The sequence below is a fragment of the Ictalurus furcatus genome, chromosome 8, assembly GCF_023375685.1.
Source record: "Ictalurus furcatus strain D&B chromosome 8, Billie_1.0, whole genome shotgun sequence".
NCBI classification, from domain to species: domain Eukaryota; kingdom Metazoa; phylum Chordata; class Actinopteri; order Siluriformes; family Ictaluridae; genus Ictalurus; species Ictalurus furcatus.
In genome coordinates this window covers 2,400,627-2,418,654 of record NC_071262.1, presented here as the reverse complement: position 1 = coordinate 2,418,654, position 18,028 = coordinate 2,400,627, and the positions used below count along the sequence as shown (strand labels likewise).

The 18,028-nt window shown below is 40.1% G+C and overlaps 1 protein-coding gene across 1 annotated transcript in view; it reads right to left on the bottom strand.

Moving 5' to 3' along the window:
- The window catches only part of tenm1 (teneurin transmembrane protein 1), a 122,244-nt gene that overhangs the window by 91,192 nt on the left and 13,024 nt on the right, over positions 1 to 18,028 (bottom strand). The window contains exons 3-6 of the mRNA XM_053630620.1: positions 16,137 to 16,422; positions 9,529 to 9,707; positions 2,366 to 2,594; positions 1,267 to 1,499 (exon numbers count right to left, since the gene is read on the bottom strand). Of these exons, the coding sequence (XP_053486595.1) occupies positions 1,267 to 1,499; positions 2,366 to 2,594; positions 9,529 to 9,707; positions 16,137 to 16,422 (927 nt within the window). The remainder of the gene's footprint in view (positions 1 to 1,266; positions 1,500 to 2,365; positions 2,595 to 9,528; positions 9,708 to 16,136; positions 16,423 to 18,028) is intronic.

Here is an 18,028-nt window from a genome sequence, read left to right as displayed (position 1 = left end):
CAGGCTTTAAAAAAAAAAAAAAAAAAAAAAAAAACGAGCCACGATTTATTTTTTTCTTTCCTCATCTCTCAAAAACACTGTCAGAAAAATACAGTGCACTTCACAAGACTGTGCTCTATGAAATAAAAGTCGGAGGAGTACTGTTCACCGTACAATGATTTATCCCCCATCATCTTGAATAATATGCACATTAATGTTCACAGACGTAGCATCCATTCTTTACCTTGCATTGAAAAGCCAAAACCTATGTTTACACCTGGACACTGAGCACACAGAGGCTAAGAGGCCTGTCATTCTGTGATTCGCCTTAAGGTCTGTTGAAAATAATTTAGGAGCACAAAGAAATTCAAAAGGTCATATTTAGCTTCGTGTGTTCGAGAGAGTAAGATGTACGTGAGAAAAGGGATAGATGAAAGCAAAAAAACTTGACCGCAGGGTTGCTGCATCCCGATTCTTCAACATTAACCTAAACGCTAACTCTATATATATATATATATATATATATATATATATATATATATATATATATATATAATAAAAAAAAATTTTTAAAAAAATGGTCTTCAGAGTGTAGTGTGCAACTTTATTTTGTAAAGAGCAGTGAACATATCATTCGTTTATACCCACAGTGATTATGGATTTGGGTAATGCAGTCACAACACCCTACATTTTACAGTGACATCTTTTGCTAACCTACCCAAGGCCCAGCACTCGAACCACGAGCAGAGTATAGAACAGTCCGTGTTATTCCTACGAGTAATTGTGAAATGGTTTTCTAACAATCAAGCTGGAATGAGCCGGACAGAATGATGTAGCAAAAATAGCTCGATAAAATCCGTTGTGTGGCAATTGGTACATTTTTCATCGTCTGAAACTTGTGGTCACATGCATTTAGTATGGACAATCATTTAAATAAATAAATAAATAAATGACAAAGCTGAAAAGTCTAATGGAGGCGCTTCATCGACAAACCGGGAGGACAATTTCCTCTTTCACCCCCCAATGACCCCCCCCCCCCCCCCCCCCAGGAAGACACAAAAGCAATTATGGCCAAGCTCGCCTCTCACAGCTCTTGCCCAGTTCTCAATCAATTGCTCTTAAAATAAATAAAATATGATTCTCGCTGTTGATTCGGCCTCGTGTTTTATTACGTTTGGCCTTACAGATGACAAAGGAAGAGTTGTAATTGAACATTAAGTGAAAGATGAGTTGGAAGAGTGGTACAAATAAATTAAAAAAATAAAATAAAATAAAGGAGTGGCTTACCCATAGCGTAAGTGAGAAGGAGGGCCAGCATAAGGGTGACGGCCGTGGCGCTGAGGGCAGTACACTTCCAGTTGCAGCACTTGTACAGCTTGTTGAAAATGAACGTGGGCCGGGAGAAAGTACAGCGGGGCAGAGGACGTGGGGGTGGAGAGTAAATTGTGCTGGAGGAGAGTGGGTAGTCCTGATTGGCTGTGGCTTGCAAGGACCCTGGCCCATGTTTGAACAGGAGATGCCTGTGGAAAAGACGATGTTCAAAATGTGCAATGGACATCAATGGACCTCCTACTGCCCCAAAGAACAGTTTCGCAAAGATCAGTCATTTTGCCTTGGTATTGATGGGTCAACTCGACGTAGTGTAAAGGGTACTTCTCTCACACTGGACACCAATAATGCAGTTGACGATAACAGCTGATACTGATTCAGATAGTGAATAATTATGTGTTACACTATACACGCCATAAATGATTATTGATGATCATTTTAGCTCTGCACAAATTCAGTAGGCAATACTTTAGAGAAAAAGACCACTTTGATTGTAAAGCAGCGTCAGAGTATTTTGGTAAGCACACAGGCAATTTATCTCTGATGGGCTGGGAGTGCTAATTAATCAGTCCACAAAGCTCATTAATGATAGAGAACGAGAAAAATCTTAGAAGTATTTCTTGCAAATAAGAGCGAGAGAGGGAGAGAGATAGAAAGAGAGAGCGTGAGAGAGAGTGCAAGAAAGACCTCCTGCAGCTGAGGTTGACAATTCAACGGAATTGTTCATCCAGACTGCTTATCAATAATCACTCCCCCTTACCTGTCAAATTTGTCTTTGTGTTATCGGGCTTATTCTTTTCTTAGATAAATAGTAACTATATGAACGAGAAATGTTCATATTAAGAGCATAGGCAACAATCAAGCATTCCATATTCAGTAACAAGGCTGTATGTCAAAGCAAAAGGTGAGAGGGACCATATTAATTAGGACGACAGACTTGCCTGATGGGGAGGAAAATAAAAATTTAAAATGCGTTCATGTTTGCCAGCCTGTGTTGAGAATACCAAACACCTTGCTGAGGGAATGGAACTTAGTTTGGTCCAAAGTTAGTACTAACCTGGCTTCCAGTGGGATGTTCCTTTTGAGCACCCAGTTGTTGTCTGGTTGTCTGGTGCTCAGTTCTGATGCTTGGTTGGAATGGCTGCAGTCATGGACAGGTATGGTGTTCCTCTGCATCGTGGAGTGGGCATAGGGCGCCGGGCGAGAACAGGTGCAGGCATGTGGTGGCGGAGGTGGAAGAGGCAGGGGTCGGAACGTGAACTGCCCACTTGGACACCTAGGGAGCTCTACAGACATAGATGGACATGTATAAGGATCAGCAAATACCGACTTAATCATCACACCAACAAACAAATAAATAAACAGGAAAGCATTTTATTGGATACAAACGAATGAAAAGCTACACTTACTAACCCCGACCCTACATGTAATGTACCTCTACCAAATTAGTCCTTAACTAATGCCAGAAAAAAAATCCTCTTCATGGGGACACTTTTGATTTTGTGCATCATTGGAAGGGAGGAAATGAGAATGAACCAGCAGCGTGCCATGCATGTGCATATGTTTTCCATCTACAGTCAACCCAATGTCAACCAGTGGTGATGACCTGCTGATACCCACAGTACCAGTAAATCTCAGTAGTGCCTCACATCATCGATACCGTGTCATTGTTTTTAACAGTCACGGCTGCTTTCTGTACAATTACACTATCAATTTGAGTATTCAAGGACATCATTTTGCACCTGAAAAAGCAAACAGAGGCCACAATGAAAACTTAGCCAATTTATATAAATTACTATTTAAAGTATATATTAGTTATTGTTGGTGCTAAAAACTGATCAAATAAGAATGTTAGCGGCGTATTTCTGGGGGTCATTGTCAGCTTTATTATATGCAACCTTATACATTTTTGTAGCAGTATTCAGTCAAAACAGGCAAGTTGTTTATTCAGAGTAGTAGTAGGGTGACCATATTCTGGTTTTCCATAATGGGGGGGGAGTTTTAGTAGCATTCAAAACATTCAACAATTGACTGAAAAATGCCCTGAGAATTTTGACGTTGTGGGGACATTTGACTGGTCCCCATAAGGGAAACTGTATTTTTTTTTTTTAAAGCCATTCTCTAGTAGATTCACTCTGATGGTTATGATCATTGGGGTGGGGGGGTTAGTAACATTCAAAACAGTCAACAATTGACTGAAAATGCCCTGAGAAATTTTGACCTTGTGAGGACATTTGACTGGTCCCCATGAGGAAAACTTTTTTTTTTATTTTTAATGACTTTCTTTTGTGATGCCATTCTGTAGTAGATTTACTTTGACGTTTAAGATCATTGGGAGGGGGGTGTGTGTGGGGGGGGGGGGGGGGGTTTAGTAGCATTCAAAACAGTCAGAAATTTACTGAAAATGCCCTGAGAATTTTGACCTTGTGGGGACATTTGACTGGTCCCCATAAGGAAAACTGTTTTTTTCTTAAATGAAGCCATTCTGTAGTAGATTTACTTTGACATTTATGATCATTGTTCTGCTGCATCACCCAAATACTACTGAGCTTTTTTTTTAATCTTACTGAGAATTCTGTGGTGTGCCCGTTGAGTAATCTTGGCTGGACGGCCACGTCTAGGGAGAGTACCCAGAGTACTAAATCATCTCCATTTATAGACGATTTCTCGAACGGTGGACAGACAAATATCTAAGCTCTTTGAGATAACTTTATAACCCTTTCCAGCTTTATGCAACTCAAACATTCTTGATCACAGGTCTTCTGAGATCTCTCTCTTTTTAAGCATGGTTCACTCAAAATGTTTCAGTGCTTTTTATACAATCCCTTCTGAAACTATTGGAACGGCAAGGCCAATTCATCTGTTTTTGCTGTAGACTAAATCCTAAACTCTCGTCTCATATCCACCTTTTGATCTGAAACCTAAATGTCTTTGGTGTATAGCACAGCCACATGAATTGGCCTTGACGTTCTAATAGGTTCAGAGGGGACTGTAGGTCAAAGTAACTGTAACTTACACCTCCGATCTTGTCTCATTAATTGGATGCCAGGTTTGACCACTTCTAACTCTAATGAGCTTTTTTTGAAGTCATTAGCCTAAAGTTTACTAGAAATCCATTAATACGTCATTAGCCTAGGGTTACTACAGCTTAGATTAAGATCAAAGCAGCTTTTGAGACCAATTTTTAAAATGCAGGTCATTCCAAAGGGTTTACATACTTTTTCTTGCCATGGTAGATTATTATATTCATAATTTCAGCTCATAGTATATATATATCATATAGTGGCGCATGAAAATTTGTGAACCACTGAGAATTTTCTTTATATCTGCATAAATGCAAGCTAAAACATTATCATAAGTCCTAAAAGTAGACAAAGAGAACTCAATTAAACAAATGAGGCAAAAATATTATACTTGGTCATTTATTTATTAAGGAAAACGATCCGATATTACATATCTGTGAGTGGGAAAAGTATGTTTTTGGAACAGAAGGCTCCTGATGTCTGGATACGGTGGTTGGATGTGGCAGAGCATCTCTTACATCAAATCTGCCATATTTAATGGCTACATTAACAAAATTGTTGAACTATGTCAGCCGAATATCTTTACAGCAAAGTGCAACACATTTATCTGAATTTTTTTTTTGCTTAATGTGAGCAGGAAGAAGTGCTTTATCATGGAATGAGGGTTTATTTTGACCCTGGAGAACGGAGCAGGTATGTCGCCTGAACCCAGAGGTGCTAGATTGGTGCCCATTGTAAACAAATACTTTTGCACATTTGTCACAATTACAAAGTTCGATTCTTTTCCATTTTTTCAGTAACAACTGAAAATTGTTTCCAAATGTATTTTGTAACCCACGTATGTCCTCTTAGACGTTTCTTTACTGTTTAAACACTAAATAGCTAGGAGCATCTATTATTGGTTTTAGCCTTCAGTTCCACCTGTGAAGACTGCACTTATGAGCTATCCATGAGAGAAAAGCAAGTCATTATGAACCTGAGAAAAGAGGGAACATCAGTCAGAGCCATTGCACAAACATTGGGAATAGCCAATACAACGATTTAACATGTCCTGAAAAAGAAAGAAACCACTGGTGTACTGCGCAACAGACAGAGAATGGATCAGCCTGATGACAGAAACATTGCGAGAACTGTGAAGAAACGCCCCAAGAACAACAGTCAGTGACCTCACCAACAAACTCCACAGGGCAGGAAGCAGACATCGAGAGCAGTAAAACAGACGTCATACCACAAGATGCAAACCACTCATCAGCAGTAAGAATTGAAAAGCCAGTTTGGGAACTCGCAAAGAAGTACAGACATGAGCCCCAAAAGCTCTGGAACCAAATATGAACCTCTACCAAAGTGATCAAAAGGCCAAAGTGTGGAGAAAGAAATGATCTGCTCATGATTTTAAACATACAAGGTCATCTGTGAAACATGGTGGAGGTAGTGTCATGGTTTGGGCTTGCATGGTAGCTTTTGGAACAGGTTCATTAATCTCCAAATTAATCGAGAGGAACTTCATCATGCAGAAAGACAATGATCCAAAACACACTGCCAACTCAACAGAGGAATTTATCAGGACTGGCCAAGCCCAAGCCATCACCACACCTTAACCCAATTGAGCATGCATTTCGCCTCCTGAAGAGGAGACTGAAGGGAGAAACCCCACGAAACAAACAATAACAGGCTCAGTGAACATCTCCCTAATTTTTATTTCTTTCCTCCCACCTATTTTGCCTTTGATAATAAGTTATTTCGTGACTCAGTGATGACTTACTATCGTCTTTGTTACAGTAAACTGTATTTTATAATCCAGCTGTCCCTGAAAATGTCGACAGTGTTAATACCATTTTATATCATCTTCAGCCTGGTACTTTTTTTTTTTAAATGATTGATCTTAGTTTCGACTACATATATTCATATTCGATATAATGAAAATATGTGTATTATATTTCCCTGACAGACAGAGTAGAGCAAAAGGAAATGTGGAGAGAGAGAAAAAACCCCACTATTCAATAAATTAACGACAGTAGTAATTATTATCTGAGATGATAATTGTGACTATTTTCTCTACTAAATGCATCCAATAGAGCCCTCTAAAATTTCAGCCCTATGTATTATTCAACAAGCATTTGCCAGCAGTTCATTGCAGATGATGAGCCCCATCCTGACAGCCACATTGCTGAGAAACTCCTACTGAAGAGGCTCTCTCCTCCCGGGGAAAGCACAAATGTCAATTGCACTGCTGGCCACCGGCTCTCCCAAGGACTGCCAATAGCGATTTAGCTCTTACAATCAAGCATTACAGTCAGAGGAGTGTACCGAAACATGTAACATCAAGGTGTTGAAGAGCAAGAACGACTTGTGCAAAACAACATATCCACAGGAGTGTCATAGCCAGTGACAAAATAATGACATGAGGGATCAAACAGGCCCAGCCAATGCTTCTTTAAAAGGTTAATACGATCTGTCAAGACTTCAATGTAGAGAAAAAGCAACAAAATGGGCTTTTTTTGACTGTATATGGATGTTGCAAGGACACCTGCTCTCTCACTGATTAAAACAAATAGCTCTCCTAGAGCGAGGCTAAAATAGACCGTTAAAGCGACAAGGCTGCCTGTGTACTCAACAATACCAAATAAAAACATACTCTGACATGAAGACTCTTTTTACTATACGGTCGTGTGAAAAAATAAGTACACCCCATGGAAATGGTTTGGCTTTTTGACATATTTGAAACAGTACCTATTAATAAAGTTGACACACTCTATCAAAATTTTGTAGTACATTTTGTAGTAACAGATGAGTCACATGGAAAAAGTAAGTACACCCGTACATTTATCACACCTTCAAATCCATATAATTTGAATCAGGTGGTCAGGATTGGGTGTTCAGTGATTAGAACCTGTTTAGGGAGTGCAGGTGGAACCGGTCTTATTTATACTCCTCTCATATCTAGTGTCTGAGTTCCCTTTGTTGTTGCGTTGTTGTGTGGTGTCATCATGCCAAGATCTAAAGAGTTCTGTAAGGCCTTCAGAAAAAAAAGGTTATGGATGCCTATGAGTCTGGCAAGGGATTTATAAAGCTCTCCAAATTATATGAAATACATCATTCATACATACAAGTCGTAGAGATTTCAAATGACTGCCAATTTGTCCAGGACTGGCCGTCCTAGCAAATCCAGCCCAAAAGCAGACCATCTGATGCAAAAAGAAGTCTCCAAGGACCCCAAAATATTATGACAGGATCAAAATTGCAAAAGGTCAAAGTGCATGCTTCTACAATCAGAAACAGTTTGCACAAATTTGACCTGCATGAGAGGCGTTCCAGGAAAAAAAACCTTTGCAAGATTACAGTTTTCCAATGAGCATACAGGCAAAGACCAGTCCTTTTGGAATAATGTGCTCTGGACAGACAAATCTAAGAGAGTTGTTGGGCAACAATAACAGCAGACATGTTTGGCGCAGACCGTGACAGCTTTTCAGGAGAAGCAACTGTGAAGCACGGTGGTGGAAATGTTATGGCTTGGGGTTGCTTTGCTCCCTCAGGGACCGCACAGCTTGCATTCATTGATTCAACTATGAATTCTGCATTATATCAAAGAGTGCTTAAAGATAATGTGAGGCCATCTGTCCAAAAGTTGAAGTTTGAAGGCCATCTGTTAGCTGCCACGGGGTAAATGATCCTAAGCACACTAACAAATCCACCAATGAATGGCTCAAAAAGAAGAAATGGTATGACCTAGTCAAAGCCTGTATTTGAATCCCATTGAAATGTGGTGGTGGTGGTGAAGGGTGGGGGGGTGTTTGAAATGTGCAGTACATGCAAGAAAACCCTCAAACATCTTGTAACTCAAAGAATATTAAATGGAAGACAATTCCATGGTGGACAGTTATGCAAAACGCCTACAAGAAGTTATTTCTGCTAAAGGGGGCAATACTAGCTTCTGAGGCCAAGGGTGTACTTACTTTTCCCACAGAAGAATACCACAATTATTGATATTTCTGTTGAATAAATGACTGAAAAAGCTCATTTTCCTCGTGGTTTTGTTCAAGTATATCAATTTCATTAATAGGCACCATTTCAAAGATGATCAGAATGTCCAAATGTGTCAAAAAAAAAAAACCCAACCATTTCCATGGGGTGCACTTATTTTCTCACATGACTATACATAGAAACCCGGATACCATGTTATATAAAGCCAGTAAAGTACACTAAGTATATGAGTAAGATTAGAATAAGTTTAGATTAGAATTCAATTAAACAGCAAGAATCGAAATCAAGTACCGACATGAGGATTAACTTGAAATCACTCACACGTGCACAACTCTAGGATATTGCATCTCTTTGCTTTCCCGAAATAACAGTAATGCTATCAGTGTGTAGGCTGGGATCTAGTGGCTACGAAACCCATCAGGGATGTGGACGGGTAAGGGAACACGATGATGGGTCTGACTTTCTTGAGACAATTTCAAACATTTAGTTCCTTATTATCGAAACGAAGGAGAAAATAAATGCAAGGGGGAGTTCTGGAACCCGGAAGATTTACTGTCAGTGTGTGTTAGCATTACAGGACGATTTAATGGAACTGTCAAAAGGTCTGTGAAAAAGGATGATGAATGCTGATGAGAATTAAGGGACAGATAAACAGAGTCGCCATCATAGAGATTTGATTGTATGATACAGGGAAATGGAAAAATGAAAAAAGCTATTACTGAAATATGTCACCAGAGGCCCAAAAAAGCCCCAGTGCAAACATAACAGGAAAAAAAACAAGTTCAATAAAAAAATGTCCAGTTTAAACTGAGAAATAAGTGGAGCACTCAATAATAACCGGATAAGGTAAAAATGGGTACCGACACTTGGTGGACAAGACTCTCGTGAAACTAGCATTTTTATGGCGACTTATTTCCTATTATTCTACAAGGTTCAATGTAATAAACTAATGAAGGATATCTTCTAATAATGTGAAGATTAGGGACCTATACAATATACAGTATGGTAAATTTTAATAACACATTGTAACACTTTCCTGGGTTGGGTCAGGAACGAGGAGACGGGTGGAAGGCTTGGGAGAAGAACATTTTCTTTATTTTTCATATTTTGTTTACTGTTTGCTTTTTAGCTGTCTTATCTCATACACATGCACAAACACAGACACACACAAAGCTCTTTGCTGCTCAGCTCTCTCTCTCGTGGGCTTCATCTCTACCCTCTTTATCCTTGCCGCTCCTCACTGAAACACAGAACACTCGTTCTTCCACATAGGTGTGATCCTTACCGCTCACTTTCTTCAGCTCCAAACTCCATTCACAAACCTGCGATTGACCACGCCTCCACTTCCAAATACCCCTGCCATAAGGAAGCTGTCCAGCCTGCCACCAAGTCCCCCTGAACCCCACTAATGTGGGGCATTGGGTACACGTGACACTGTGTTGACTTTTCTAAAGTCTACACTGGACAGGACAGAACTGTCTGCCTTGGGAACCAAGACCTGTGACACTATGGAATCCTCGATTACCCCCATATGAAGCATGGACGTGAGGTCCTCCTGAACCACCTGTTTTTTGTGCTTAGGCAAACAATGGGGCAGCTGCGTACCACCATCCCTGGGGATGTCTCAATGTGGTGTTGTGTGAGATTACTGTGATGGGGTCAGGGCAAGAACACTTCTGCCTGCAACTTGGCAACCTTTGTGATTTGGGACAGTGAGATGTGGTCTCCACAAGAGATTTACCTCCGATCCTAGCTCCTCAATCTCAGGAACGACCACTGCCAAAGCCAAGGGGACCACCTCTCTCTGTGGTTTAAGGAGACTGAGGTGGTAAATCTGCCACGCCCCACTTCTATCCATTCACCTTACTTCATATTCGACTTTGCCGACTTGCCTTGCGATCTCAATGGGCTCTTGTCACTTGGCAAGGAATTTGGAGTACAATATGGGTAATAATAATACAAGCAGTCTATCTCCCTGTGAAAAGTCCCATAGCTGAGTACCCATGTCATACAGTGTGGACGGTCATTCTTGGGCCTGATCCAAATTCTCCTGTTTTAACTGACTCAAGGTATGGAGTTTTGCTCTCAGGTCCAGAACGTATTGAATTTTGCAGCTAGAAGGTCCCTCCTCCCAATTTTCCCTATTGATGTCTAGGATGCCGTGAGCCTTGCGCCCCTGTAAAATAACTCAAATGGGGGAAACCCCGTGAAGGCTTGAACTGCAAATAACAGGGGCTCAGGCCACTTATCCCACTTCCGAGCATCATCGTGAATGAACCTACGAATCATATTGTTAAGCATTTGATTAAACCACTCGATCAGCCCATCCATCTGCAGATGGTAAACACTGGTGCAGGTTGGTTTAATCCCCAAAAATACAATTCACAATGAGTGCGTGGCATAAAGGACCTGGATAACATGGAAGAGTGCCTGCTGAGAGGTACTGCTTCTGGGCATTGCACTGCATAGTCCACTAAAACTAACACAAAACGATGCCCTTGTGCAGTCCATTCTAATTGCAAGAGAAGGTCTATAGCAATTATTTAGAAGGTGAACCGATTAAAGGTAATGGGCTCTGTAGTAGATTTCTAAATTGTGGCAGCAATATGATTAAGGATTAAAATGGTCAGGAATGTATTTCAGAGGTACCATATGAACTTAACCTGATCATCTAACCTGTGTTTAATAACAATATTATTCGGGGCATGTCTGGCGTCATTTTTATCCACATTTCATAGTGAATGATGTGGTGATATCATAAATATCATACCAACATTTACAATATATACTCGGCAAAAAAAAAAGGTCCCTTTTTCAGGAGACTGTATTGTAAAGATCATTTTGTAAAATCCAAGTAAGCTTTACAGATCTTTACTGGAAAGGGTTTCAACAAGGTTTTTCATTCTTGTTCAATGAACCATAAACAATTATTGCACATGCACCTGTGGAACAGTCCTTAAGACTTGAACAGTTTACAGGCGGGAGGTGATTAAAGTCTCAGTTACAATAAGTAAGGACACTAAAGAGACCTTTCTACTGACTCTGAAAAACACCAGAACAAAGATGTCTAGGGTTCCTGCTGGCCTGCGTGAACATGCCGTAGTCCTGCTGCAGGGAGGCATGAGGACTGCAGATGTGTCCAGAGCAATAAACTGTAATGTCTGTAATGTAAGACGCCTAAGACGGCGCTACAGGGAGACAGGAAGGACAGCCGATCGTCCTCGCAGTGGAAAATTACAGGTAACCGTGAGTCCCTCCGGACGTGATCGAGAACTTGCAGATGCCTTGGTGGAAGAGTGGAGGAACATCTCACAGCAAGAACTGACCAATCTGGAGCAGTCCATGAGGATGAGATGCACTGTAGTACTTAAAGCAGCTGGAGGCCACCACGTACTGACTGTTACTTTTAATATTGTAATAATTTTTTATATTTTTATACTTGTGCTTTATTATATTTTATATTATATTATACAAGACCTGCCATTTTGGAGATGCTCTGATCCAGCCATCACAATTTGTCCCTTGTCAAAGTCACTCACATCCTTGCGCTTGCCCATTTTTCCTGCTTCCAACACATCAACGTCAAGAACTGACTGTTGATGCTTAATATACTCCTTGACAGGTGCCATTGTAACAAGATAATCAATGTTACTCCCTTCACCTGTCAGCGGTTTAAAAATTTTATGGCTGATCCGTGTGTGTGTGTGTGTGTGTGTGTGTGTATTTATTCCTGTTTTCCTCAGAGGACCATTATAACTGCTGCAAAAAGTTGCTGAACACAAACCATTGCCACTCACGTAAAGCATTACAGGATAGAAATAAAGTATATCTCAGTGTTCCTATGGAGACCATCTTGTCTTATTATCTATGTAACATCAGAGAGCATAATGGATCACAGATCCTTTCATAATCAGGCTAAACTCATTGTTCTTGATCGTGCTTGATTTTAAGAAGAAGAAGAAAAAAAAGAGAGAGCTACAGTATACTGAAGAAAGGACAAAAACATTTCAAATGAAGGTTATTATGAGATACTTACTGTACTTGCCTAACAGGATCATGAGAGAGGATAAAAATACTGTGAGCAGTCAAAGCTCTTACATTTGCTGATCCACCACTTATACCTGTACATCTAGATGATGTCTCATCATCTCATACATACCGTTTCTGACACCTTACTGGTGCTCCATGAACACTCTGAGCAACCAAGTGTATTGAAATGAGTATTTCATGCAAACCACATTGCAGACCACATACTTTTCAATTAAGAATAAAGATAAATTAGGGATCCATATACAATAAACAGTGAATTAACACCGGTCTAATTGTAGGTCAGATGGAGTCTACACCAAACAACATTGTTTTCTTATAAATATAATCATGATCCACTCTCAAATGAATCTTTTTTTTTTTTTTTTTTAATTCCCCACACATGAACAAGTCACCTATACACGAGGACGTGTTTTTCAGCGTTTATTGATCATGTGACGTCCAATTCTATGGCAAATAATAACACTTAACCATTTTCACAGAATGCATTGATTTTAAATAATTAAATAAATAACTAAATTCAGCCCTGAATAAATTCTGCCACTGTCGAACACGATATATTCTGCTGACAGCCAGGCCTAAATACTGGCAAAGCTGCCTGAATTGAAACTTTTCCCACCATTAAAAGTGAAGGCTGTGACTGCTGGCAAAAGCCATTTGCAGTGCGGAATGTCAATTACCAGACGGGGGAATAAATGCAAGTGATCCAGACAGGCAGGAAAAGAACAAAGCATACCCCTTCTCTCACTCTATCATCACAGCTCCTCGGCCAACGTGAATATGACCTGCCATACAACAAAAGCTTTCAAAGAAAGTCTAACTGGTTCTAAATGTCTCTACTTTTTATTTAGCTGGGGAATGTGATAGCAACAAGCACCTTTGTCCTTACAACAGTGCATTATTGGCTTTTGGGGTCTTTTATTTATTTATTTTTTTATTAATTTGTTTATGAGAAGACTAAATAAATAAAGATGTACTAATGATTACCTAGACACTGGTGGAGAAAAGAAAATATGGCACAAGCAGATAATATCCTCTACTTAAAGGCACATTTTCCCCGTCATATCGTCCTTTCCGAAAGTATTGGAACGGCACGGCCGATTCTTTTGTCTTTGTTACACACCGAAGACATTTGGTTTTGAGAGCAAAAGATGAATACGAGACGATAGATCAGAATTAAAACATATTTACAGCCAGTATACAAAGAAATGCATACAATCTAATTGGGAGGAACATCATGCAGCAAGACAATGACCCCCAAACACACTGCCAAACATCAAAGGATTTCATCAGAGGAAAAAAAGTGGAAGGTTTTAGACCGGCCAAGTCAATCAACCGACCTTAACCCAATTGTGCATGCACTTCACCACTTGAATAGGAGCCTAAGGGAGGAACCGTCCAAAACAAACAGTAACTGAAAGCAGCTGCAGTACAAGCCTGGAAAAGTAAAGCATCAACACCCTCTGTTTGAATCCTCTGAAGCTGGATGTAGCAGGACAATTTCATTCAGGAGCTATCTTTATGCACTCAGTGAGGCACTAGTGTGCACTCACAGCTCAACTTAATTTTAATATGAATGAACAAAAGGTTTGGCACCAAGCCCATTTTTTTTGTGGAGTGCTGTCCACACGGAGTTTAAAAACCTTGATAGATATGACAGAAAGCTTTCTGGATGCATCCAGATATTCTTTACATGGGAGAGCAAATATTAATGGTTAGGTAATTAAAAAATATATATATATCAATAAATAAAAATGAACCTATTAGGAAAATATGTCATGTTTGGGGGGGGGAAAAAAAGATTAAATCTAAAATCTTAACTGAATAGCATTAAAATACCGTGCCAATAATTTTGGAGTTTGCTGTATATTTGCATACTGATAAAACTTCTTGTGACGTTAAAGATTTAAATCTCTAAAGCTCTACAGCTAGTTAATGAGAAAGAGAGGAAGCAGCATGACATAAAGAGTGCAGTTGCCATGAGACAGAGGCAGAGCATTGGCTAGGCTGTCAAAAGCACTAGACAGTGGTTGTCCTGGAGATCACACCCTTTGATGGCTACAGTGGTACAGATGAGTTCAGCATTCTATTTCTAAAATGCAGCCTCCACTGACAATGAAGTATTATCCACCTCGGTCATTTAAGAACCTTTGGTGTGCTTGAGTATTCGTGTTCAAATCAACACAGGACATATGATTGTCCAGCTGTAACAGTAAAGATATGTAAGATAAACACTTCATAAAGGACATAGAATGCTTTCTGGATTTGTTAAGGCATTGCTTTCCTTGGATTTTTTTTTCCATCAAACAACCCAAGGAGATAATGTATCACTACATCATTCCGTGGTTCATGCCGAGAACAAAGATACCGATGATGTCATGGTCGAGCAAACTTCCTGTCCGCCATTTTGAAATGTTTAGAAAACCTACTTTTTCGAACTCCTCCTAGACGGTTTGTCCGATTTGCACGAAAATTGGCCCGCATCGTCTAGGTGTATTCACGACAAAAAGTCAATTCGAAGAATTTTGATCAACCCGAACGTTTTCGAATGGCGCTTCAACGAATTTGAAGAACGCACAAAATTGAATTTGAGGCTGTATCTCCGCAACACTTTGAGGGATTGTGACAAAATTTGGTACGTGTCATCAAGATTAGGGCTTGAGGTGACCTGTAAAGTTTCAGCACACTGCCCCCTACTGGTCAGGAGATAGGGAAAAACAGTTTTTTGGGTTATAACTCTTGAACGCTGTTCTGCATGATAGCCATCGTGCCCAGATGCTACCTGAGCAGTTTCAGAACAGCACCTCATACTGGACAGAATTTCTAAGAAGTAGCTATTTTTAGTTATTTTTAAAAATAAATGGAGTTTTTTTTATGATTGGCAGGTTACATTTTCTAACTCCTGTTACTCTAACCAAAAACATGTCACAAAGCTTCTTTTGCTGCTCATGGTGCCGATAACTGGCTTGACCCCGGTATTGCTGCTTGCAGCTATATTTATTGTTGTTGTTGTTGTTGTTGTTGTTAATAATAATAATAATATGAAAAAGAAGAAGAAGAAGAATATCACTACCTAGCAAGCCAACAACCCAGTACACATGGTTCCAAGGTTCCAAGATACTGCACTCTGGCTAATATTTAGAAAATGACTTGATAATTTGTATTGTATTAGTTGATAACTAAAATGAACTGTGTTAATATATCATGTTATGCACTATATTAATAATGTAATGTTGATCTAATTAATATAATATGTTGATAATGCCATGTTGAGGGCTATGAGAGAAAAAAAAAATAGAAGGAGCTGAAAGAATAAGTCGATATTACCAAAAGTCTGCTTTTACACTAGGTGTTTTAATTCCACTGCCACCACAAGTTTTACATCTATTCCTATTGTATTCCCTAACGTTTCACATCTTTACCTGTATTCGAAATGTGATATGCATAGATATGTAGCCTTACATCTAGCCACAGAAATTTATCCCAGGTAGGGGATAAATTACGACATGTAGATTACGACATACAATATGAAAATGAAGTTTTAAGATAATGGTTAGGAGCAGAAATCCTATTATTATCGCTATTATTTAAAGGAAAACAGACAAGAGTGCTGGATTCTAGTTCAGATTAATAATTGCATAATGTCTAATGGAAAAGCATTATCAACCATACTTTAGTAGTGCTCAGTGAATCTAATCTCAAGATCTTTGTGACACTGTGTACACACGTGTTACGGAAATTAATAAATAAATTAATTAATGTTTGGAGATAATATACACTGTGTTCTGGAGAATTATCTTGAAGCAGTACTTGCCATTTTTGCAGACTGACTTCCTGTCTTGCTCTGTGTCAGTAAGAGAGAGAACTGAATTGGCACGGCTGGACAAACAGGAGCTCGGCTCTGACTTTGCTTCCCCCATCCAGAGACAAATGCTGGGTGATGGATCCACTTCTACATCAGCTTCATCGTCCACATCTGAGCCCGGAGACACACGAAGTGAATAGTCATGCTCCTCATCGAAGTTACCACTCAGCATCTTATCAGGCTTGCCAAACTCTGGCTCTGCAAGAGAAAGAAACAGGCATGGAATGCTTTGATAACAGTATTGTACAAAATTCTTGGGAACATGCAAAGAAATGCTGTACAATAATGATACCTTTCAAAAATAATGAAGTTTCTACATTTAAAAAGAAAGAAAGAAAGTCAATATTTCATGTGACAACACACAGTGACATCACCAACAACCTCCACAGGGCAGGGGTGATGGTATCACAGTCCACCTTTTGAAGAAGACGTAGAGAGCAGAAATATACATGCCATACCACAAGATGCAAACCACTCATCGGCAATAAGAATGGGAAAGGCAGGATTAGAATTTGCAAAGAAATACAGAGATGAGCCATACAAGTTCTGGAACCAAGATTAATGGAGAAAGAAAGGATCTGCTTATGATCCAAAACATACAAGTTCATCAGTCAAGCACGGTGGAAGTACGTCATCGAGCTAACTGTCCCATGGGTGGAGGGAGTAGAAGCTGCCTTTGAGAGGAAGAGGCTGAAGTACTCAGATCTCGTCGCTGAGTGTAAGGAGGCTGGCTGGAGAACCATCATTTACCCGGTAGATGTAGGATGCCATGGCTTTGTTGGAACATCAACTGTTCTCAACAACCTCCTGAGGGATATGGGAGTAACTGGAGCAAATCAGTGCAAGACCCTGAAAGACCATGGCCGAAGAGGAGCTTTAGGCTCTGGGCGAAGAGAAAAGAAAAGTGTTGTAGTAAAACCTAAGCCAAGGTCTAGTTCACAGCTCTGCCGCCTGGAGAGGGGTGGTACCTGGCTGACGACCCTGCAGCTGATCTATGCCATATGGAACCAGTGGCACTGAACACGCATTAAAGGTGCCAGTGGGGCCTTAGTCGCTGGGGAGACCTGTATGGTTTTGGTTGCGTTAGGCATGTTGGCAAGGATGCAGGTTGAGCCGGGTAATCCTATGGGCACCGGAGAAGGTGTGATAGGCAGTAATGCCATAACAGGTCAACACTACCTGTGTAATTATTATTGGCTAACAAAGCAAAAATTCCAGGCCAGTATTAGTCAACCAGTTCGTCTGTCAACTTTCCTTAAACGACATTAAACAGTAGCTCCAGTGAAACAGAACAGTTCGGACAAAAGTCCATCATCAGCTGTGTAAACAGACTGCTTATAATATTACATATAATATGGGTTTAATACAGGAAAAGGAGTTCAATATCAGCCAAGAAACTTCTCATTTATTAGGCTACATAACAAACTACATTATATTCCCTCACTCACTATCACTCATTTTCAGTAACCGCTTTATCCTGGTCAGGTTTGTGGTGGATCTGGAGCCTATCCCAGGAATGCTACATGTGAACTGAGAATACACCCTGGAAGGGATGCAAGTGCATTACAGGGCACCATGCACACACACTCCAACAGATTTTATCACCTAAGGACAATTTATCTTAGCCAGTCTACCTACTGGCATGATTTGGGGGTGTTGGGAGGAAACAGAAGAACCCAGAGGAAACCAAGGAGAACAGACAGAGGAATTCCACACAAACGGTAACAACAGCTCATTAACAAATCAGGGACCCTGGAGCTGAGAGGCAGCAATGCTACGCACTCCGGAAAAGCAAAAAACAACA